Source organism: Akebia trifoliata, chromosome 16, assembly GCF_017979445.1.
Source record: "Akebia trifoliata isolate Shusen 1 chromosome 16, ASM1797944v1, whole genome shotgun sequence".
Lineage (NCBI taxonomy): Eukaryota > Viridiplantae > Streptophyta > Magnoliopsida > Ranunculales > Lardizabalaceae > Akebia > Akebia trifoliata.
In genome coordinates, this window is record NC_141390.1 from 29605959 (window position 1) to 29628667 (window position 22709).

A 22709-nucleotide genomic window follows, 5' to 3' on the forward strand; every position below is an offset into this window, starting at 1 on the left:
TTTAAACTCGTCCGAGATCGAGACGTATCGCCAGAATTAACTCGATATCAGAGCTGAACGAGACCAACTCACAAAATCATTTTTTGATCGAGATTTATGACTCACATTTATTTTTTTTATTTGACTCACGAGACGTCTCTCAACATATCGGAAAACTCGTCCGAGATGATTCGGTATCAAACTTGGATGAGATGAGATGCGAAACCGAGTTTAAAAACCATGGTTACAAGCCATTAGTTTGAGAACACATGAGATTTTATTAACTATATGAGTCGTGCTAGGGTGACATAGGATTTACTTTGATTCTCACAATTCCATGGTTTTTGAACTCGTCCGAGATCGAGACGTATCGCCAGAATTAACTCGATATCAGAGCTGAACGAGACCAACTCACAAAATCATTTTTTGATCGAGATTTATGACTCACATTTATTTTTTTTATTTGACTCACGAGACGTCTCAAACATATCGGAAAACTCGTCCGAGATGATTCGGTATCAAACTTGGATGAGATGAGATGCGAAACCGAGTTTAAAAACCATGGTTACAAGCCATTAGTTTGAGAACACATGAGATTTTATTAACTATATGAGTCGTGCTAGGGTGACATAGGATTTACTTTGATTCTCACAATTCCATGGTTTTTGAACTCGTCCGAGATCGAGACGTATCGCCAGAATTAACTCGATATCAGAGCTGAACGAGACCAACTCACAAAATCATTTTTTGATCGAGATTTATGACTCACATTTATTTTTTTTATTTGACTCACGAGACGTCTCAAACATATCGGAAAACTCGTCCGAGATGATTCGGTATCAAACTTGGATGAGATGAGATGCGAAACCGAGTTTAAAAACCATGGTTACAAGCCATTAGTTTGAGAACACATGAGATTTTATTAACTATATGAGTCGTGCTAGGGTGACATAGGATTTACTTTGATTCTCACAATTCCGACGTGGACATGACTCACATTTATTTTTTTTATTTGACTCACGAGACGTCTCAAACATATCGGAAAACTCGTCCGAGATGATTCGGTATCAAACTTGGATGAGATGAGATGCGAAACCGAGTTTAAAAACCATGGTTACAAGCCATTAGTTTGAGAACACATGAGATTTTATTAACTATATGAGTCGTGCTAGGGTGACATAGGATTTACTTTGATTCTCACAATTCCGACGTGGACATGCAGACATAACCGTAGATGATTTTTACTTGTAGCACGAGGAAACACATCTATGGTTATGTGCACATCCCATGCCAGATTTGTGAGAATCGCAGTAAATGCTTTTTGTCATTTCAGCATTTTCCTAACTATATCTACGTCACTCCATTTCCCCACCCTTTTTTAAAAACTCTAATATTTTAACTGATTCTGCTGCCCCTACCCTTTTTTTTATCAAAAACAAAAAAAAAAAACAAAGAAGAAGAAGAAAGAAATAAGATATAGTCGCCATTGCCACACCAACTTGCTAATGCCACTCCAATTCCTATGTATATCACCAAATAATTGCACAGTTGGTGTGGCAATAGTAGCTCTCAAAGAAAATTAACCTTTCCCTTTTTTATTAAATTAGCTTCAGCTACGTACCCAGAGTTGAACAAAGCAAAGTTCCAAGTGGATGCAATTTAAGAACCAAATAAGAATGAAAAACCCAAATAAATTTACAGAGGAAATAAAACTCATATCTAATGTTCAGAACAGTTAGTCAAGTCTCTCCTATTTAGGGAAATTGAAACGAGATTGGTAAAATAGAGAAAATTTTACAATATCGTTAAAATTCTAGCACATCTATTTTTCCAGTGACACAACATTAATAATCAATCAAGACTGAACATTGGCCTTGTTTCTACCAAGGATAATAGAGATCTCGAGGCCACGGTTGAATGCTTGGTTGAAGAGAAGACGAGAGACTGAAACGTTGATACAAATGGGAACCGTGACAACACCGCCACTGGTGTAAATATAATCATACCCATACCAGCATCGTATAGTCTGGCAACCTTGAGCACTGCATCCCATAGTCCCAAACTCTTCACAACTCTCTTCCATGTGACGGATAGCTGTGTCAACAAAACAAAACGTAAGATGTCTCATATGCACAGCTAGTTTTGAACTAAACAAGATAAAAGTTGCACACACACAAACTAAGTATCAGCCAGCTTTAAATTGAACAAGAGAGAATTTATGAAAATTAACAAAGGGTTGTATTTTTCTTGTAGAACCCAACCCCCAACATTGTAAGCAATGTCAGAAAGACATACTAGGGCCCAAATACAAGGAGTCCTGCCAAAATGATCCATCCAGGTTACCAACAGTCTTCAACAGAATCATAACGGGTGATCTTCAATTGTTTGCATTTTCATTTGACCATCAATGAAAAATCTGATTACCGCATAGTTGAATTATTAGCCAGTTTGGCATATTTTTGGTCCAGAAGGTCCCCCCTATGGGGATACTGACTTAATGACGAATCCCAACTTCCCCTGCACACTACATCAACTACAAAGGCAAGGATATATATTCCCATTGAAGTAACTTTTTCGCTGATAAAAAGTGCAACTCTTTCCAAAACATTATGAAGGAACTGATGTGGATGTAAGCAATGTTTATTGACTTACACAGAGAATGGTCCAACCCGTGGCAATAAATGCCAAGATGCAAGCAAATAAGTCTGGTATCGACAGAGGAGTGAAATAAATGACGAGGCAAAGGGCTGCAAGAAGTCCCAAGGCTGTGACTCCGTCTTAACCGCATTAGTAGCTGAAAACTGTTGGATTTTTTCTGGATAAAGGTGAAGATCTGCGTGGAAATACAAGATACAGACACATAAACCGTAAGTATAGCAGCGGAAACCAGCCAACAAGGGAAGAAAATATACAAATAATTGTTCCAAAGGAAAACTCCAAGCAAACATAAATTTCGTACAAAGAAGAGAGAGATACATATGTACTAAGATTATAAAATAGAGAATCATCAACAGGAAGAGAATGCAGACCTGGAATATCATGACAAGTCCAAGCAGCATGACCCATGAGAAGCCATAGACCTGGAGAGAAATGAGGGAGCCATAAGCCAAAGAAGAGATCACACATATATATCAAACGCAAAATTAAACAATACCCTATAGTAGCCAAGTATTCATATACGAATCTGTATAATGTCTTACCACCCGAGTGATCCTTTTCGGTAGTGCCGTTCAAAATGTGCTAAGGGTTTCATCTCCGTGGCTATGGGACTCCACAAATGATTTGGTACTAACTTCATAAGCTTACGGCATACCCCATTAAAATGTGCTAAGATAATTCATTCTAATGTGTACATCAGGATATTTAATTTAAGTAGCTTTTCATAATCCACACGTAAGAAAATTTACTTCAAGCAGTTTCCCATGGAGACAAGATGAGTGAGTGCTGGATTAGCAGGAGTGGATTCCTAATGCTATTGGTCAGAAATATACAAGGCCAACTTGACCAGTACAATCAATAAATCGGAAATAGCGCAGACCCAAACATGAATCTGAATAAAAGTTGAATGATTCAATCCTTCCTGCTTCGCAAAAAAAAGTCAACACAATATATAGTCCTATCCAAAGTTGCGGAGGGATCCCGAATAATGACAGGCATCTGTTTATTGTAGATTCCATGTTATAGAACTTTAGAGAATTTTCATACATTAAATCCAGTAAAAGACACTCATGGTTTCAAAACCTGGTATTTCATATCGTCTCACACCCCATCGATATCGAGTAGATTTGTAAGAGTCATTCTCATCTCAGATAAATCAAACCATTGAAACATTATCAATTTAAACTTATTTATTAACATATACATATACACAAACACACACACACACGCACATATTAATAATAATGATTTTTTTTCTTATTATAGGGTGGATTATTGGATGATTAATTACAAGATTTTATTTTCATATAGATAGCAAATATTTAAAAAATTGAAAAGTTAATTATATTCTATCAAAAAACACAAAACAGTCGAATCAGCCGAGTTTACATAGATTCGGGGGATTGGACAAGACATCTCGAATCTTGTGGAAGATTCATATTGACCCTCTCTCTTGGTAGCCTCTGAGACCTGGATGACTTGCCCAAATCATCTCGATCTCGGATGAGTTTAAAACCAAGGGCATACCTAGGATCCTATTATTTTCACAAGCATCTTAACCTGATTTAAAACGTACTTACTAAGAAATAATGATTTTCTTCATTCGATATAATGAGAATATATGCGCCTTGTACAACACATAAATTGATTGTAGGCATATGAGCTGTGTACAACACATATAAAGTGATTGTGATCCCAAGCTTGTCAGGACTTGTCCAAGCACATAAAACATAATTAAGCAATTACTGCTTGTGCATTGCAGGCAAGGATCACACACAAAAATGATCACAATTGGCACGTTTCAACCAAGAGATATCATTGAAAACAGTACTAACACTAAGAAAGCAGTGCAGAACAAGAAGTGTACTGCCAATGGAGTATTATTTCCAGTGAGATGGAGTTTGTAGACAATGCCATATTAAAATATGAGAAACCTCAGAGTCAAGATTGTTTCCAGGATTTGACCTCTCAATGTTTGGATATGCATCTGCAGAAATAAGAAAGCATGTTCAATCACATACCAATCTAAAATGAAGCTTCATACAAGGGCGATAGATGAATTAGCGGAAATCTTTGTTCGAAAAATTGGCAGATATAAACATATTTAAATACAACCAGTGCAATACATCAGCGATACATTAATGGCATAATTAGCAAAGACATGATGTGTTGAAGAGCAACTTTAGCACTTATAAAGAAATTCAAAGCTGGATAAATATTTGAAATTTTAAAATGAATAAGTGATATTCCAATCTGAGAACACCTCTCAGTGAAAGAATCCAGTTTTCTAATTCTATTAATTAACATAAAGATAGAACTGAGAAAGGAAAAAAAGATTCTAACAATTCCAGACGTGACAGAGACAACAATCATTAATGAAGAGAACATTAAGAGCTCACAAGAATAAAACCAACAAGAAGGTTGTCAGTATCTGGGAGAATGAGCTTAAAGGTGAGATATAAGACAAAAATAAATAAATAAATAAAGCCTTTTGAAAATAATCAGGAATAACAGAGATGTATCATTAATTAAGAAAAAATTATATGGAAGCAGATCTTATGTGTACTACAAGGAATGAACTCATATTATAGTAGTCAACCTGTTCTTCATCCCACCAAGATTCGCAGCTATTTTCTCCCTTCACCCCGACACTACCTTTATAAAGAAGCCAACTTGTCCAATTATCGAAGTCCTCCACAGTCCTATGCACAGAAAAATTTCGCTCACTCAGCGAGGTATAAAACGCCGCATGGTTTCAGTTGTGTAAATAAATAGGTGACGCCGAAACTGATAGAAAATTTGGAAAGCGTAGTGCAGTAAATTCACTTTGGGAAAGCAGCATTATGATTATCAACATGTCATTGACTTACTTCTGCCACTCAAATCCTGAGGGATTAAAGATATAAGGAGCAAAGAGCCATGAGATGACAAGGAACCAACTACTGATGGTTACCAAGATAAAAGTAAGTGCACCTCCCTCTGTAAAACCATAAGCTATATAAACTATAAGGGGCAGTGCCACCTCAAGCCTGCATAAAGGTTTGAAGTTCAGAAGAAAAAGATAAATAACTTTTTCATGCCAAAAAAAGGGGGGGGGGGGGGGGGGGAAGATAGAAGAGAGAGAATACGTACACTTTGACAAAATGACTACGAGAGTAAAGCCTGTAATTTTTAGCGAACTTGATATGACGAACAACGAAGCCTCTGCCAGTTGCTTTGTAAAGAAAACAGAACACAACTGGAGCTGCATGGTAATGAAACTAAATACAGCCTGCAAAAAATAAAAGAAACATTAGTAATAAAGCCCAGATAGAAGGAATATGTGAAGTGAATGATCTAAAAAGTGAGTGGAAGACCAAACTGAACATAGATTGTAGTAGGACGTCGACATGAATGTACTAGAATTAAGAGAAGACATGGCTTCAGAAAAAAAAGATTGGAAGAACAAGATTCATTTATCCGACCCAAAACTTTTGGGATAAGGTGATGACGATTAAGGGTAAAAAATAACAAGTATTTCATGTTCCTGTGAGAATAAAACTGTTTTTTCTCTTTTAATTATGCAAAAGATATGCTGCATAAGTTTAAAAAATTTCACATAATGCAAATGAAATGGGAGTCATCCAATAACCTTAAAGCATTAGTTAGAATTTCAAAAACCATGAAACATGAGTTAAAGTTATGGATAATCATTTGACTCTCTACGGACCAAGTGTCAGACAAGGTATTCTTAGAGACTGTCTAGAGGACTCGTGCAACTTCAAAAATCCAAATTTCCAAGGTAACGCTGGTGTTAGGTTCTGTTCAAATGGGCCCTAGGAAATCATACAAATGAAGCTAATTCAACGTTTGGAGAAAAAAAATGTCTTGGTGCATTCAAACCTTCAGTAATCCCAGTTCAAGTATAAAACCCATTATCATCGGGACTGCAGTAAAAACCCCGATCTGGACCAAGAATTGAGCATTTAGAACTGCATCCAGAGAAGCATTACCCAACAACTCAGCTGAATCTGAAATCGCACTATCAAGTCCAGAGAAAGCCTGAAAGATTTGGAAGCATTTGAAACCGAGTCACAATTTTGAGGGAAATCATGTCAAAGTGATTAAAAAGAAAACATAATCAAAGCAACATAAATTCATTAACACTAGGAAGTGAATTACAGCATAGTAAAGAAAAAGTCAAGATAAATAAAATTCATTTGAAAGTTGCCTCGGAAACACTGTGGTTATCAAAGAGAGAAGCCAAGCTCATGGTGTATGTGGACTAACCAGATAAACCCTTCCATATAAAAACACATACACAGTAAGAACAGTCATCTACATTATAACAAAACTTTTGTAATACTAGTTATATTACAATAACATCAAATATTGGCGTGGACTGTACTGAGAAAGGAAAGAAAAGAAACTAAAAAAGAAAATGCATACCATTGTGCACACATAATAACCAACAGTTGTGAAATAGAAAGAGAGCATTATAAAGAAATCAAAAAGTTGTCCAATCCGGTATACATCTCTGCTTAACACTTATTCTCCATTCCCACCAGCAACTTTACCCTCAAACAGGGCAATTTGGTTCAACCCAACATCTCTCCCTTTTCCAACCTGTGTGGAAAGACAAGACATTAAGAACTTAATGAAAAATTATGTACTTCAAAGAGAGCCGAACACAAGATTCTCTAATATATGGAACCTGAATATATTTGTGGTGTGTAATGTTGCCCTGCCTCAATGAGGAATTAAACCCTGCACAAAAATCAAAATCTCAATAACAGAACCAGGAATCTAGAGGTACTAAAACAGGACAAGAAAATGTAGACATCCTTCGGGCATACCTGCATATATATCTTCACTAATATTGATAACACGAGATTAAAAAATTCCAGATCCGTTGCCAGTCCTATTGGGGTTGGGGTAATTGTGAGAAAATGACATAAGGAGATGGGAAAATCATTTTCCTACGGAGTTTTGTGGGAAAACATTTTCCTTCGGATGGTGAAAAATCGCTATTAACAGTAAGTTCCAGAAAAAACATGCACAATCGTACACCCGGAGAAAAAAAAATCGTATTTTCATTTTCCTGCCCATTTTTCATGCTCAATCATACATGCTATAGAATTCTCTCCATCGAAACCAAAGCTGTTCTTCGCCAAATTCAACTTGTATTGTTAAGAAATTCTAGTTGGTGCAATCAAACCCATTACAAACAGAAACCCATATAATCAAGACTAGAAGCAAGAGGACTCCAAGAATGACTAGCTTTATTTTCATGTTTTGAAACCACATTTTTCGTCGAACTTGTGTCCCTTGTTTCTTGAATTCTTGGGCCTGAAAGTATCACACAATAAAACACTTTAGTACAATATTGGAGGGAATTCGAAGTTAAATTGATCATGATAAGTACCTACCTGTGCATGCAAATCTTCGGTCTTGTCGGAAAGAATATCTAGCTTTTCCCCTCTATCATGAGCCTGAAAGGTATTTTTTTGGGTCAAATTAACATCAATTAAAATAACATTTATTACCATCTTAATGGCTAATATGAGATTAACCAGAACAGTCGTGAGTTCAGAAGACACAATAGAGGTTTCAAAGGACATGATTTAAGAGGAAATGCAGACACAAGGAGGCACCACAACATTACTTATGTGAGTAGAAACCATAAAAATAGCTGAATAACAATTTTTTGTGTGTGTGTGTGTGTGAGAGAGAGAGAGATTCTATTGCCACACCAACTTTTTCTAACCCCGCCACAATTCATATGTAAATCACCAAGAATGAGCATACATCTTGGGGCATGGCATTAGCAAGAGTTGGTGTAGCAATAGAAGCTCTATCTTTTTTCTCTGTGTCGTGCTGGAGTGACCTCAAGATTGGACCTCATATCGCACATCTTGACATGGAAGTGGAAAGGAACCATAGATGCTTTTTCACTCGTATCTCAAGGAAGCATCTATGGTTCCCATACACTTTCACGTCAGGGTGTGCAATGTGAGGTCCAATCTTGAGGTCACTTCAGCGTTATTCTTTTTCTTTTCCTGAAAAAATTATGTCAGTGTGTGATATATCAGTATGATATGGCGTCCAACACAGAAAAAAAAACCGTTGATAGATGGTCAATTAAAAATCAAAATCAGCTTGTAGGATTGAGATCAACCAGCTCCATACAATTTTATTTGACCAAGGAAAACTTTCAAGTTTCATTATTGTACATTATTCTTTGGAAACGTGGTCGTTTACGACGAATAGTTGAAATAAGGAACATTAGTGATTATAAACCCAAGAACACAGTGGACCAAAATGAATGAAAAAATAAAGGACTATATGTACAAAAGAGAGAAAATCCATTCTACCATAGTAATGCAAAACCATGCGAACATTTTTATAATAATTACTAGAATCAAATACCTTGTCTATATTTTCCAACATAATACTTTTAACTTCCAAAACTTGCGCCTTCACTTGTAAAAGCTTCCCAATCTCTTCGGCATGATCAATTATATACTGCATGTGTACTTTCATAATTGGGCTGCACTTCCGAAACCCATTATCTTCTCAAAATTGAAATTTTTTAAACAATGCTAGTTATGTCAAATGAAGAACAAAGACAGAAATGTATAAATGTATATATGATCTTTGATAAAACAGGATTTTGTGACATACCCGAATTCCTTGTTGAGGCTTTTGGCGATGAGCGTATCAGCTTTATCACCTCCATATCTCTTCTTGAAGTCAGCTTTCATACGTTCGAGAAAAGCTATAGAAACTTTTTTCCTTATTGATTCTTTGGCAACAACACAATATGCTGCAAAACCCGGTATTATTTCCATACCACAAAGTGTGGAGCAAATAATAGGTGTTCTCATCAAAACTTAACGAAAAAATGGACGTTTTTCACGTTTTGAATTCAAGGCACCTGAATCGTACAAAGTTCTTCATTGAGTTGATCCTATTTACAACAAAACTATTAGGAAATCTAAATATTAAACATCAAAGAGGAAATTGAATCAAGATCTAACAACTAAAAGCTAAATGAGTAACACTGTATAGTCGAATGAACAATTTAATCGGATATCTTGAAATCTTTGAGTTTTAATCCCACATCAGCTAAGAAGACTTCATCTACTAAGCTAGTCTTGTAGACCCAGTTCACCTCACATGAAATTATTTCAAAACTATATAAATAAGTGAATAAATAAAATTAAAATCAAGTTGGAAGAAGGCGAAAGAACATATCAATATAAAAAACACTAAATTAAAAGAAGAAATCTAAAATTTTGTCGATAATACCATTACCTTCAATATAAAAAATACTAAATTAAAAAAAGAAATCTAAAATTCTGTCGATAATACCATTACCGTATCCATCTTCAACTAGAAAGTTGAAGGTGTGGTGATCACAGTTGTAGGTGAACTTGTTATTGGAGGAGGGAAGTCTTTGAAGGCACTGAGTTGCAATAGCAGGGAAATTGCCTGTGAACTCGGTGTACTCAGCCAAGATCATCGCCCCTCTAGCGACGAAGCTGTATATGAACAATTCCTGACTCATCTTCTCCTTCCTCTTGTTTCACACCACAACTCACCACCAGAAAGATTTGACTTCTTTATTAGTTCTCATTTCTACAATTAAGGAGGGCTTATTATTGGTTTCTTTTGTTGTAGTTTTTTAGTCTCTTTTGCTTTTTTAACAAAGCAAGCAAAGTTAAGTAAAGCTATAGAAGAGAGAAAGAAAGAGATGGAGTGTGAAGGTGTCTCATAAAGATATTCTTTAGGCATATTTTACAGAAAATAATCTCTCTGCTTGGTTGGAAAAGAAGAAAGGAGCAGAACACAGTGGTGATCATAGATGCAAGCCATTCTCATATATTTCACTAACTTTGTTAAAAAAACTGTCATAGAAAGATTAATGTTAAACTATCCCACTATACAAGAACTATAATAGAAAAAGAGCACCCCCGCAAAAAAAATAAAAAAACTAACAAAGGAGAGATTGGGGTCTCTAAGGAATCCTACAACTCATCATGGGATTCATCTTCATCTCCCGAACCCGAAGAAGCTCCACCACTCTTCTCATAGATTTGCTTGATAACTGGATTACAAATATCTTCTAATTCCTTCATTTTCTCTTCAAAATCATCCTTATCCGCGTTCTGGTTATCATCTAGCCATTCAAGTGCATCCTTCAATGCACTCTCAATCTTCTCTTTGTCATCCGATTCAATCTTGTCAGATAGCTTATCTTTGTCGTTAATTGTGCTTTTCATGTTGTAGATGTAGGCTTCCAACTTATTCCTCGCGTCAATTCTCTCCTTCACCTTCTTGTCTTCCTCCGCGAATTCCTCTGCTTCCTTCACCATGGCATCGATCTCTTCCTGGCTCAGACGTCCCTTCTCATTGGTAATGGTAATAGATTCTGATTTCTTAGCCGCCTTGTCCTCTGCCCTCACATGAAGTATGCCGTTCGCATCAACCTCGAAGGTAACCTCAATTTGTGGAACTCCCCTTCAATTGAATTAAATTCAAAGTAAGCAACTTTTTCTCATTTCAAGTATCAAAGAACTACCATCGTTCTCTCTTACTCACCTTGGAGCTGGTGGAATGCCAGATAGATCGAACTTTCCAAGCTCACGACAATCCTTTGTCAAGCTTCTCTCGCCTTCATAGACCTGAAATTGTGTTACCAAAATTGTCAACAAACGTAACAACGAGAATTTTGAAATTTGATATTTTGTTCTCATTCATCGGGACCTCTAGTTACCTTGATGGAAACTGTGGGTTGATTGTCTTGATAGGTTGTGAAGATCTGAGACTTCTTGGTTGGGATAACGGTGTTCCTTGGGATCAATTTGGTCATAACCCCACCAACAGTTTCAATCCCCAGACTCAGAGGTGCAACATCAAGCAAAAGAATGTCTGCAAGAAACCAAAGAGAGTAAGTAAAATTGAGGAAATTTTAATTGGTTTAGATGGATTTTAGTATCGATTCATCACCTTTGGTTTCATCCCCTCCTTCACCACTCAAAATTCCACCTTGCACGGCCGCACCATAGGCAACAGCTTCATCGGGATTGACACCCTTATTGGGTTCCTTCCCATCGAAAAAATCCTTCAACAACTGCTGAACCTTGGGAATCCGAGTACTTCCTCCAACCAGAACAATTTCATTAATATCTGTCTTCTTCATCCCAGCATCCTCTAATGCTTTCTTCACTGGCGACATTGTCTTCTTAAACAAGTCCATGTTAAGCTCTTCGAATCTCGCCCTCGTTAATGGTTCTGAGAAATCTACACCATCAAACAAGGATTCTATCTCAACCCGAACTTGGTGTTGGTTACTTAAAGCTCTCTTGGCACGCTCACACTCTCTTCGAAGCTTCCCAAGAGCCTTGTTATCTTTGCTAATATCCCTATTATACTTCTTTTTAATAAGCTTAATGAAGTAGTCCATCACCCTTTGATCAAAGTCTTCACCACCCAAGTGAGTGTCACCACTCGTTGAGAGCACCTCAAAGACACCATTGTCGATGGTCAAGATGCTCACATCGAATGTACCACCACCGAGGTCATAAACCAAAATGTTCCTCTCTCCTCCTTTCTTATCCAAGCCATAAGCAATTGCTGCCGCTGTTGGCTCATTAATTATCCGAGCCACGTTGAGCCCTGCGATGATCCCTGCATCCTTGGTGGCCTGCCTTTGTGCATCATTGAAATAGGCTACACAACAAGAAATACATAGATACCCATTAAAAAACAGTACTCATGGAGAAGAATTGCAACTACAGGTTCATAAACAATTGTTGAAATTTTTATAGTAATTCATACCTGAGATCATCTCTAAAACCCTAACCCATATTCCAAGAAAAATTGAGGAGAAAAAAAGAAAGAGAGAGAGAATTTGATTGGGTTATCAATTGAACAAGAATTGAAACTACAGGTTCATAAACAATTGTTGAAATTTATAGTAAGTTATAACTGAGATCATCTCTAAAACCCTAACCCATATTTCAAGAAAAATTACCAAGCAAATTATATATATATTCAAGAAAAATTGAGGAGAAAAAAAAAGAGGAGAGATTTTGATTGGGTTATCAATTGAAGAAGACTTGAAACTACAGGTTCATAAACCATTGTGGAAGTTCATAGTACTTATAACTTAGATCATCTCTAAAATCCTAACCCATATTTGAAGGAAAATTGAGGAGAAAAAAAGGAGAGATTTTGATTGGGTTTTCAATTGTACCTGGAACAGTAACAACAGCATCTTTGATTTTCTTCCCCAAAAATGCTTCAGCCGTCTCCTTCATCTTCCCCAATATCATCGCACTTATCTCTTCTGGACTAAAAACCTTAACCTCTCCATCTTTGATCTTCACTTGTATATAAGGCTTCCCATCTTTATTAACAATCTTATAAGGTACGAACTTCATATCTCTCTGCACCTCCGGATCATCGAACCTACCACAATTTCACAAATTTCATCAAAAACTCTAAATTAATTTCCAATGGTGTCGTGGATTTTATCAAAAAAACACGATTTTGATCAATGGGTTCTCTTACTTTCGCCCAATAAGTCGCTTAACACCGAAGATTGTTCGTTCAGGATTGAGAGCAGCTTGATTCTTCGCTGCCTCTCCAATCAGACGCTCTGTATCTGTGAACGCGACCCATGATGGTGTGATTCTGTTTCCTTGATCGTTCGCTATGATTTCCACGTGTCCGTTCTTGTAAACTCCTAAGCACGAATACGTCGTACCCAAATCGATCCCAATCACAGTTCCTAGCTTTGGAGAATTATCAGAAGCTAACGCTAATCCCACAAGAAATTCTGAAAAAATAAATAAAGAGAGAGATTAAAACAATGCGGAGATATTAAAAAAATGTTAAATTTCGAAACCCAGATAGGGAACTTCAGAAATTTCGAAACCCAGATAAAGAATTTGAGATTTTTGAACCTGAAACGAAGAGTAACAGAAGCACAGCTGCACTGTATTTTTTTGCCGCCATTTTTGTTCTTGAGAGTTGGGTTTCTCTGCTTTTCGGTTGTGAAGGAGCAAGAAAGGGACTGATATGCAAATTTATAGTTAAATCGCGATCCAGAACAATGCCCGTTCCTATAACAAATCAAAGTGTCTACGTGGCGCGTTTTGGTTGGATTTTAAGTACAACGATGTCTACGTGGTTTGTTTTGGTTGGATATTAATTACATTGGGCTGCGTGTCATGAAGAAAACAGCTTCGTTAGGAGTTCGATGTGTTTTAAACTTCAACCAAAACATGCCACGAAGGAGTGAGGTGATTTCGGTGGTTCATAGGCTAGGGTGTTCGAACAAATTATAAACTGCCACGTAAGAAAAACACTGTTGTAGGGTCTAACACGTAGACAGACCAATAAAAAATCGCCACGTGCAAGAATCATGTGGGATTGTCTCAGAAAAAGGAGGTCTCGAAAGTTCTTGATATGTAGAGAAACGGAAGGGTCTGGAGTTGTGGATTGAAAGGATCTCTTAGATTGACACGTGGAAAAGCCAAATGGCAAAGTCTTACAAAACTCAACAACGTACCATACTGTCATCTTTGTTACGTGTCAATCTTTAATTCGAGGAAACAAACTGAACCACGTCCTCTCCAAAACAACAGCAAGGTACATTAGTATTCTCTATTCTAAGGCAACCAATGGATCGGATTTACATGGGATTTGTACCAAATTGGTACGGATTGGATCGGTTCCTAAGCACACGAATCCTTGATTCAAATGGATCAAATTTTGGGTCTAATCTAATCCATCAAAAGGTCCTACTCTTATCCATCATTAATTCAAGGATGCTGCTCAAGTAACATTAAAATGTACACCGATTGTACATTCTAATGTGGTAGTGCACACATAACCACAGATGATTTTATCGAGATACAATTGAAAAGCATCTATGATCATGTGTGTGTCACCACATTAGAATGTCAGAATCGATATACATTTTGATAAATTTGGAGGTCCAACTCAAAAAAAAAAAAAATTGCCACTTAATGGAGTGACTCATGATCTTATAAGGAGGGAGAAAAGGTTATGAGTGTCCGATGTGAGACTAAACTCAACACGCCGTACACGTGTAGGTCGAACTCGACCAAAGCACATGGAAGAGAGAAAGGCCTACTCTGATATCATGACAAATCTGAGGTCTAATTAAAAAGCAATTGACAATAATTGAAGAGGCCCAAGAGTAAGGAGAGAGACAAGGCAATGAGTGTTTAATACGGGACTAAATTCAACACATTTTCAATGTTACTCCAACATGACTCTTAATTCAATCCTACATTTTGTGGTGCCTTTTTCATTCATGAAAATAGTGAGACTTGCAACAACTTTTACCACCCATTTGATCTTTTGATTTACTCATTGAGAGGTAAATAGAAGCACATCTATATAATAAACACACAATAGCCCACTTTTATGGAGAATAAGTTTTCATCCAACTACAATAAATATCTCATTCAATAATAATTTTTGTGAGATTTACTTTATTATCTTTCTTTTCACTTTCTTTAACTTTATTATATTTCCTCCTTTACTCCTATGAATTTTAATCTCAGTTGAGATGCATCATATTGCAAACTAATGAAAAACCCTTTTGTGACTGCCAACCCCCCCTTCCCCCCCTCATTCCTACTTCCAATTTTTCACTCAATGTTATCCCATTTCCTCTCCACTTTCAAGTTTTTTTACATATCGACATGTTTTCAAATTGATGTGATGTCCTTTGACCATGTTGGCCTCATCTACTAATAAATGAGACGTCCCTCTTTCAAAACTAATGACATGTGCTCGTCTAACCAAAAAAATCCAAATATCCTCATTTTCAACCAATAACCCAAAATCCTGAATTTCTTTTTATAATACCACTCATTTTCAAGTTTTTCAACTTCTATATTAATCCATTCAGGTTGAAGACGAGGGTAATGAGATCATTTGGCATTGGTCTATTAGAGAAGACTGAAATCCCCCATGAAATGTAGGTTTTGGTAAATAGTCGTGTTGGAGTGACCTCAAGATTGTATTTCATAACGCACTTTCTTGACATGGAAGTGTGTAAGAACCATAGATACTTTTCATCAAGACGTCAAGAAAGTGCGATGTGAGGTACAATCTTGAGATCACTTCAACATTATTCTTTGGTAACCACTTGAAATATTCTATGTTTTTAAATTGATGGCATTGGCTTCAGTCTTCTATTATAGAATAATAAGAAATGACCAAAATGCCCTCATTCATCAACCTCTAAGAAAAAAAGTCCTAGAATTTCACAATTTCCGAGTGATTAAATCTCTTTCTCCCAATTTTTTTTTTTATTTTTTTTTTATATTGTTTGTCTAAGGTCTAAACAAAAGGATTAGTGATTCTCCACTCATACATCAAACTTTTGAATCTAAATTTTCAAAGCAAAATTGTAATAGACACAAATAAATTGCTCCACAACTTTTCTATTTTTCTTTTTTCAACCAAAATGAATTTTTAACCATCTATAAGCAACTCATTACAATGGGTTCATATCATCGATGTTGACGATCAAAGCTGTGGTAAGGCCATTTATTTCTTCATTCCTCTCTAAATTAACCCCGCAATGTTCTTCAACAATTTCCTTCTTTTTCCTATACATACAATATAAAACAATCTGGAGGAGGCCAAATGGACATCCCAATAGATTAGGAGACTGCAAAACAAAATTATGAAATTTGGTTAAAACCTAGACATTTTGATCTTCGAATGCTATTTACGTCAAAAATAAAATAAAATAAAATTAGGGTTTGAAATTTGTTGATATGCACCGCAAGCAAAAGATCGTTGCTTAGTAGCCCATATGCCATCCAAAGCGAACTAGTGAGGAACGTAAAAAACGATAAGTAGAAAGGCATGAATTCAACGCTCTTCGTTTTTATCACTTGTTTCTGCAATTTCAAATTACGGATCTCGATTAGTTTCATAAAAGTTAAAACAACCCAATAATGACAACAATGTTTCTGCAATTTCAAATTACGGATCTCGATTAGTCTCATAAAAGTTAAAACAACCCAATAATGACAAACAAATCTTTCTCCAAAGTTCACTTTGTTCGAAACCAAGTTCTCTAGTATTAAGGATGAGTTCATATATGTTCTCATTGTTTTCATTCACATTTTTTCCTCTCGCTCATTTTAGTGTTTCAACTTGAATATTTCTTCTGATTGGGATTGTAATCAACTTTCATTGAACATGTCCAAACCATCTATACTGACTGTCTCTTACAACAACATTTTCCCGTATTTCTAATTTTGTTCTCATAAAATAACCCAATGTACCAAAATTATATCTAGTTTTTGAAAAAAATAAAAAAGATCATAAAACCATGCTCATCCAATCATTTGTAATTTTATTCTCATAAAATAACCCAATGTACCAAAATTATATCTAGTTTTTGAAAAAAATAAAAAAGATCATAAAACCATGCTCATCCAATCTTTTGTAATTTTATTCTCATAAAATAATCCAATTTACCAAACTTATATATAGATTTTGAAAAAAAAAATTCTTTAGAACTTGCTATAAGAAAAAGAGTACTCACCATTGCAACCAATGGAGAACCATACATTGCAATGGAGGCGGCCAAACCGATTCCCCCAACCATGGTTTTCCGAAGAAGACGATCATGTGACTCAAATGTCATGAGTAATATCGTGATGCAAATCATGATCACAGGTGCCATCATCAATAAAACCGTCTTCTGCATCATCGTGATAAAATTTAATGATTAATAAACTCTTCTTAAACATGCATGTATTTGAAAATGAACAAAGCAAGAAAAATGCAAATGTGATCCACCCCATATTTTCTTCCAAGAGTCATATTCACATGAAATATGACATTAATCATTGGTTGTATTAGATCTTACCATATGTATCTGAGCTGGATCCAAAGATGATTCAGATATGAATCTTTTCTCATCAATTTCATAATCAAACAAACGACGTAGTATAAAGTATTTGGTGTTATTTTTTAAACTTTTTAGGAACTTCTATGATAAATTTGGGGGTCTAACTCAAAAATCAATTGACAATGAAGGGAGAGGCCCAAGAGCTTATAATAAGGAGAGAGAGAGACAAGGCAATGAGTGTCCGATGTGGGACTAAACTCAACATGCCTTGCATGTGTGGACCGGACTGGGCTAAAAGTACATGGAGATACGAACTGGATTATGTGGAAGAGATAAAGACTTGTTCTGATACCATAATAAATTTAATGTTCAATTCAAAATCAATTGACAATGAGTGGAGAGTGACTAAACTTAACATTCTATAACAACATTTTAGTGAGATTAGAAACGAAAAGAGAACAAAAATAAAACTCACCTTCCCTTTGTCGGAAGCAAACCAAAAATATATGAAAATGAAAAAGAACTCCAAAATAACACCGACGCCATTGATGGTGACCAAGGGAAGATTATCCCAATTGTGGCTAACCATAGGTGAACCATACCATGTATAGATAAGACAATTGAATAATGCAGCGATATACGGAACGCAAGAGAACTCGCCCGTAGTTTTACTCTTGATCACCCTTGTAAAAGTTATTCTGCAAAGTAGGAAATTAAGATTAGAACCAATAAAGAAAAAAAGAACAAGGGGGCATTTGGTTAGGATTTTAAAATCTGAATTTTTTCCAAAATCTAAAACTGTATTTGGTTTTTATTGGAAAAAAAGATTCTCCAATCATCAAAACCAGAAATTGACTAAAATAAAAAACAATGCAAAACCCACTTCTTCTGATTTCGGAATCCAATAAAGGTAAAATCATCTATTATTACGAAATCCAATACATCATTGATTCAATAATTTCAAAAAATCTCGGATCAACCAATAGAAAAAATCGTGTGTATTGGGGGGCATCCCAAATTTACAAAACTACCCATGTGAGGCATTCGTGTATTAGTTGATTCTGTGAAATCTTGTATTAAATTTTGGGTTAGTAAATATAATTCTTCAAAATATATAATAATTGCAATAATTTCTCCAAATTTAAAAAACAATACAACTTAACGAGATTCTAAACAAGAAAAATACTAAAATGACCTCAAGATTGTACCTCCTATCTCACTTTCCTGACACAGAAGTGTGTACATATTAATGATTCTTACACATTTCGACGTCACGAAAGTGAGATATAGGGTACGTTCTTGAGGTCACTCCAGCACGACTCTTCTAAACAATATAAATCAATTTTCATAATTAAAAACCAAATATCACCATCTAACCAAACACCCCCCAAAAGAAGATGATCAAGAAGTAAGATTAATATTTCTTATTACATAGGTGCCGCATAGAGTAGCAAAGTTACGACATTGCCTGCCACAAATATTCGAACTCCTTAGAAAATTAAAAAATTAAAAAATTAAAAAAAAAAAAAATCCTTTAATTCCCATTAGAAATAATAAAGAGAATAATTAAAAGCAAGAATCTCATTAAACATAATGAAAAACTACCAATTATTCCGATTGAGAGACGCAAGATTTCCAATTTGGCCTCCACATCGTTGATGGAAATAAGGGGTGTAACCAAACCAGAAAAAACTGAAGAAAAATAAGAGTAATCCATCTCTTTAAGAATTATAAAATAAAAAAAAAAAAAACCGGGTTCAGCAAATATTTGCTAAGGATGAACCGGGAAATCTGAAATTAGATTCACTCGCTTTGAAATTAGCTTGAAAAAGAGACCTTTTTATAGTAGGTAGTTGGAATGCTGAGTCAGGTCTGCCAAACCAAATTACGCTGGAAATTATCTGTCTTACAGATATAGAAAGTTTGATGTCAATGTGGCCCACCACTAGCCATATGGGTGGTTTTTTTTGTTGCACCGAAAGATATGAGTTCGTTTAATAGATCTAATCTAATGAGAAAGTGGTTGAAGATTTTGGGGTTAGTGGGCCCAAGTTGATGATTTAAATGATGCAGTTTAGAAGGGAGGACATCTAACTGTTGATGCTTAAGAATACAACAAAACAAATTTTAAGAGTTAGTGACGTGTAGGACTTGTTGGTGACACGTCTTCTTCAATATTCTTTGGGATATTTATTCTATTTTTAATTCATAATATGTCCCTTGACCTTGGTCATCTTTTATAGACTAATACAAAATTGATCTCAATGTCCTAATCATTATCATCATCATCTCATAAACATTGTTATTGTCATCATGATATTCAAGATGTTGAAGACGACTGATTTGGGGGAAAAAAAAATGATTTCTAAGACACTACGTCATTTTTTTTTTATTGGTTAATAAGAGAAGACCCAGGTCAAGGGGCATGTTACCTATTTGAAAACATAAGGATTATCTCAAATATTCACGAAATAATCATTCCTCCAAAACTTTAAAGCCAAAATTCTTAGTCGAGTTAAAACATTAAAATCAATTTAAATTAATTAGTTAATATATACTAGTAGGTGGCATTAGAGATGGCAATTGGGTGGGTTTGGGCCGGGTTTAACTTAAGTCGGCCCTGATTAATAGTGTTCACCCCAAACCCATCTCGGGTCTGAATATTTTAACCCATCCGTGGGCCCTAATAGTATTTCAAAAACCCGACCCACTCTTTAATTTTATTTTTTCTTAATCAAATTGAGAAATCTTCAATTTTTAATCAAAATAAATCCTAATAAGATTTTAAAAGTTACACATCCCTAAATTTCTTAGGGAGGGGTACATATATATTAAAAACTGGTGCGGGTCGAGGAATATCAAAACCATCCCCACCCAAAATCCTACTCAATTTTTCATTTTTAATACCAAAACCACCATCAAAAACCATTTAAATGAGCGAAAACCCAACCCTATGAAAGCGGGGCGGGACAAAATTGCCATATTTGGTGGCATGTGCAAGCAAGATGAATGAATATTTTGAAAATCTTGTACAAGTTGGTTAAACTTGACCGAGTCAACCAATATTTTATATATTTTAATTAAAATAAAATTTAAACATTTATTATTTACATAAAACATGATTTCAGGACTAAACATTGTCAATTCTACCCGACAGAGTTAATAATAGTAAACAGATTTACTAGTCCAGCGAGAACGAAAATTAAAACCAAGCAAAAGGAAGTAAAAGAACCCAGAAAAAAAAAAAAAAAACAAACAAACAAACTAACAAACAAATAAACAATGGGGGCAGATTGAAACCAATTTACTAAGTTTGATTTTCAAGTCCCTCAAAGCTAATTGTAAATTAACCACTAAAAAGTGGAGTGTATATAGTTTACAGAATAATACCAGTTAAAATTTGAAATAAAAACTATTCTGAAATCAGATAAAAACCGGTTTTTTTAAGACAAACCATGTGTTGGGATCAACATTCAATCTTTATCGGCATCGTCTATTTCTTCATCCTCTGGTACACCTCTAAGATACAGAACATTATTGCACCTGCAATTCCAATATATATTAGATCATATTTCCTTAACTAAAATGCAAAAAATATCTTGTTTTCAGACCTAATAAGAAGAAGAAAGGCCACATATTTAGAAGAAATATGATTGGGTTGTAGACATTTTATTTCAAGTAAAACTCTGTAGGGTAGGCTTTCTTTGGTAAGACACATTTTTTGGCTTATTGTTGGTATCCCGACCCTTTGGGTGAGACTAATCCCATGGTCACACACATCACCCCCTCGGAAAGTCTTACGTGCAATTGATTGAGTCGAGGATCAACCAGACCTTGGAGGGTGGCCCCAAGGAATTCAAAGCTTCATGGGGTTTCTAACACTTGACCAACCTTTCCCGAGGAGCTTATCAAGGCTCAGCTTGCCACTAGGCCAACCCCTTGGGGTTCAGTAATACACATGAGATGGTCTACTCTCCTTGTAATGCCATACCCATACGTAGTTCATGAGTCAACATTGAACCTAACATGGCTTGGAGAAGTTGCGGTCAAAGGTTCATGGAAGGAGACCGTTGAGGAAAGAGGAACTTCAAGGAAAAAGTAAAGAGATGGGTTGTTATCATTGATGATGTTCATCATAGTTTGGAGACGCCATATCACGATTTTAAGGAACTCGACATAGCGGATGACCTCTCCTCTAACATGAACACGATGTCCATTTTAGTCCCATTGAGGGACCAAGCCTGCAAAAAACTAGAATCAGGCCCCCTTTTGTATCGAGCCATCACTTTTTGGGAGTTGTTGATAGTTTCACTACTGGATCAACCGAAAGGAAACCAAGAGAGGACACCTAGACAGAAAAATAGAACCCCACCAATAATCTATAACTGCCCTTGAAACCACAAACAAGATCTGGACCCAAAATACCAAATCCCATCAAAATTCAGGATATTTCAAAAATTAAAGCGCTTGACTAGAGAGGTTTACTAGAGAGAGTGGGCGGCATTATTGTGGTGGACACGTGCAGAGTGGAAATGATGGTAACATCATGCATACAACACCTAATTTTGGTGTTGCCTTGTACCATTCTTCAACATATACATCTGATATCTCATGCGATACACCGCACGCCCGAATGAAAACTTCAAAAGTCTAAATAAAGATCCGTACTTGGCCACACCCATTTTCTCCGAAACCCATATCCATGATCACAAAAACAGCAATTAGTTTGCAACCCAGTAGTTATCTAAGTTCCCATTAGGCATTTATATTTGAAGATAAATTAGGTAATTTGGTCATAGTGAAAAACTATAACACATTGAAGAAAAAGGAAATAGAACTCCAGTAGTTAATCTATTTTCCTTCTCTTTGATATTGTTGATCACAAATCAAGTTTGGCCATCTCTGTGATTTTATTCACATATCAATTTTTTTTATTTTAAAGTTACCTTATGAGGATCTCTCCAAGATTTCCAGTGAATTGCCCATCGATATATTCTTCAGTGTTGGCAAGCTGATATGAAGAGACTGAATCCATTAGAATATTACTAGTACCAAACAAATATGTGAACTAATATAAGCAGAAATGCCATCTTAATGAATCAACTAATTAATGATGCATGTTGAACATTAGTACCTGTAAGTTCATGTATGAATCTACAGAAACAAGATAACC

General features: G+C 35.7%; 6 protein-coding genes across 11 annotated transcripts in view; all 6 read right to left on the minus strand.

The window, feature by feature from the left end:
- Positions 1-1592: 1592 nt before the first annotated feature.
- On the minus strand, positions 1593-5392 carry LOC147383382 (uncharacterized). Its single transcript, XM_086427461.1, has 4 exons — positions 5237-5392; positions 3009-3059; positions 2632-2812; positions 1593-2073 (listed from the first exon to the last, which is right to left on the minus strand). The coding sequence occupies exons 2-4, from the start codon at positions 3036-3038 to the stop codon at positions 1835-1837; spliced, it is 450 nt and encodes a 149-aa protein (XP_086283587.1). The 5' UTR covers positions 3039-3059; positions 5237-5392; the 3' UTR covers positions 1593-1834.
- Positions 5393-5503: 111 nt separating this feature from the next.
- On the minus strand, positions 5504-6954 carry LOC147383383 (callose synthase 10-like). The gene is made up of 4 exons (XM_086427296.1): positions 6907-6954; positions 6520-6678; positions 5832-5908; positions 5504-5666 (listed from the first exon to the last, which is right to left on the minus strand). The coding sequence occupies exons 1-4, from the start codon at positions 6952-6954 to the stop codon at positions 5504-5506; spliced, it is 447 nt and encodes a 148-aa protein (XP_086283422.1).
- On the minus strand, positions 6685-10341 carry LOC147383384 (vesicle-associated membrane protein 724-like). Of its 2 annotated transcripts, XM_086427460.1 has the most exons (8): positions 9997-10341; positions 9301-9442; positions 9046-9166; positions 8046-8108; positions 7897-7965; positions 7331-7383; positions 7066-7242; positions 6685-6954 (listed from the first exon to the last, which is right to left on the minus strand). In XM_086427460.1, exons 1-6 carry the CDS (start codon positions 10184-10186, stop codon positions 7366-7368), a joined length of 603 nt encoding a protein of 200 aa, XP_086283586.1. In that variant the 5' UTR covers positions 10187-10341; the 3' UTR covers positions 6685-6954; positions 7066-7242; positions 7331-7365. The 2 variants fall into 2 exon arrangements, with proteins under 2 accessions (XP_086283586.1, XP_086283585.1); XM_086427459.1 differs by having other exon boundaries at positions 7331-7965.
- A 139-nt stretch (positions 10342-10480) lies between these two features.
- Positions 10481-13951, minus strand: LOC147383385 (luminal-binding protein 4-like). Its single transcript, XM_086427458.1, has 7 exons — positions 13590-13951; positions 13195-13462; positions 12878-13092; positions 11629-12351; positions 11396-11550; positions 11221-11303; positions 10481-11139 (listed from the first exon to the last, which is right to left on the minus strand). The coding sequence occupies exons 1-7, from the start codon at positions 13639-13641 to the stop codon at positions 10647-10649; spliced, it is 1989 nt and encodes a 662-aa protein (XP_086283584.1). The 5' UTR covers positions 13642-13951; the 3' UTR covers positions 10481-10646.
- Positions 13952-16049: 2098 nt separating this feature from the next.
- Positions 16050-19523, minus strand: LOC147383386 (bidirectional sugar transporter SWEET3b-like). Of its 4 annotated transcripts, none has more exons than XM_086427705.1 (6): positions 19142-19354; positions 18968-19025; positions 18012-18234; positions 17228-17383; positions 16455-16574; positions 16059-16339 (listed from the first exon to the last, which is right to left on the minus strand). In XM_086427705.1, the coding sequence occupies exons 1-6, from the start codon at positions 19251-19253 to the stop codon at positions 16163-16165; spliced, it is 846 nt and encodes a 281-aa protein (XP_086283831.1). In that variant the 5' UTR covers positions 19254-19354; the 3' UTR covers positions 16059-16162. The 4 variants fall into 4 exon arrangements, with proteins under 4 accessions (XP_086283833.1, XP_086283831.1, XP_086283830.1 ...); XM_086427704.1 differs by having other exon boundaries at positions 16060-16339; positions 17228-17386; positions 19142-19353; XM_086427706.1 differs by having other exon boundaries at positions 16062-16339; positions 17228-17386; positions 18968-19004; positions 19142-19351.
- A 1306-nt stretch (positions 19524-20829) lies between these two features.
- The window catches only part of LOC147383387 (putative small nuclear ribonucleoprotein F), a 73308-nt gene continuing 71428 nt past the window's right edge, over positions 20830-22709 (minus strand). For both annotated transcript variants that reach the window (XM_086427709.1, XM_086427708.1), the window contains exons 4-6: positions 22671-22708; positions 22483-22547; positions 20830-21079 (exon numbers count right to left, since the gene is read on the minus strand). In XM_086427709.1, the coding sequence (XP_086283835.1) occupies positions 21010-21079; positions 22483-22547; positions 22671-22708 (173 nt within the window). In that variant the 3' untranslated portion in view covers positions 20830-21009. The remainder of the gene's footprint in view (positions 21080-22482; positions 22548-22670; position 22709) is intronic.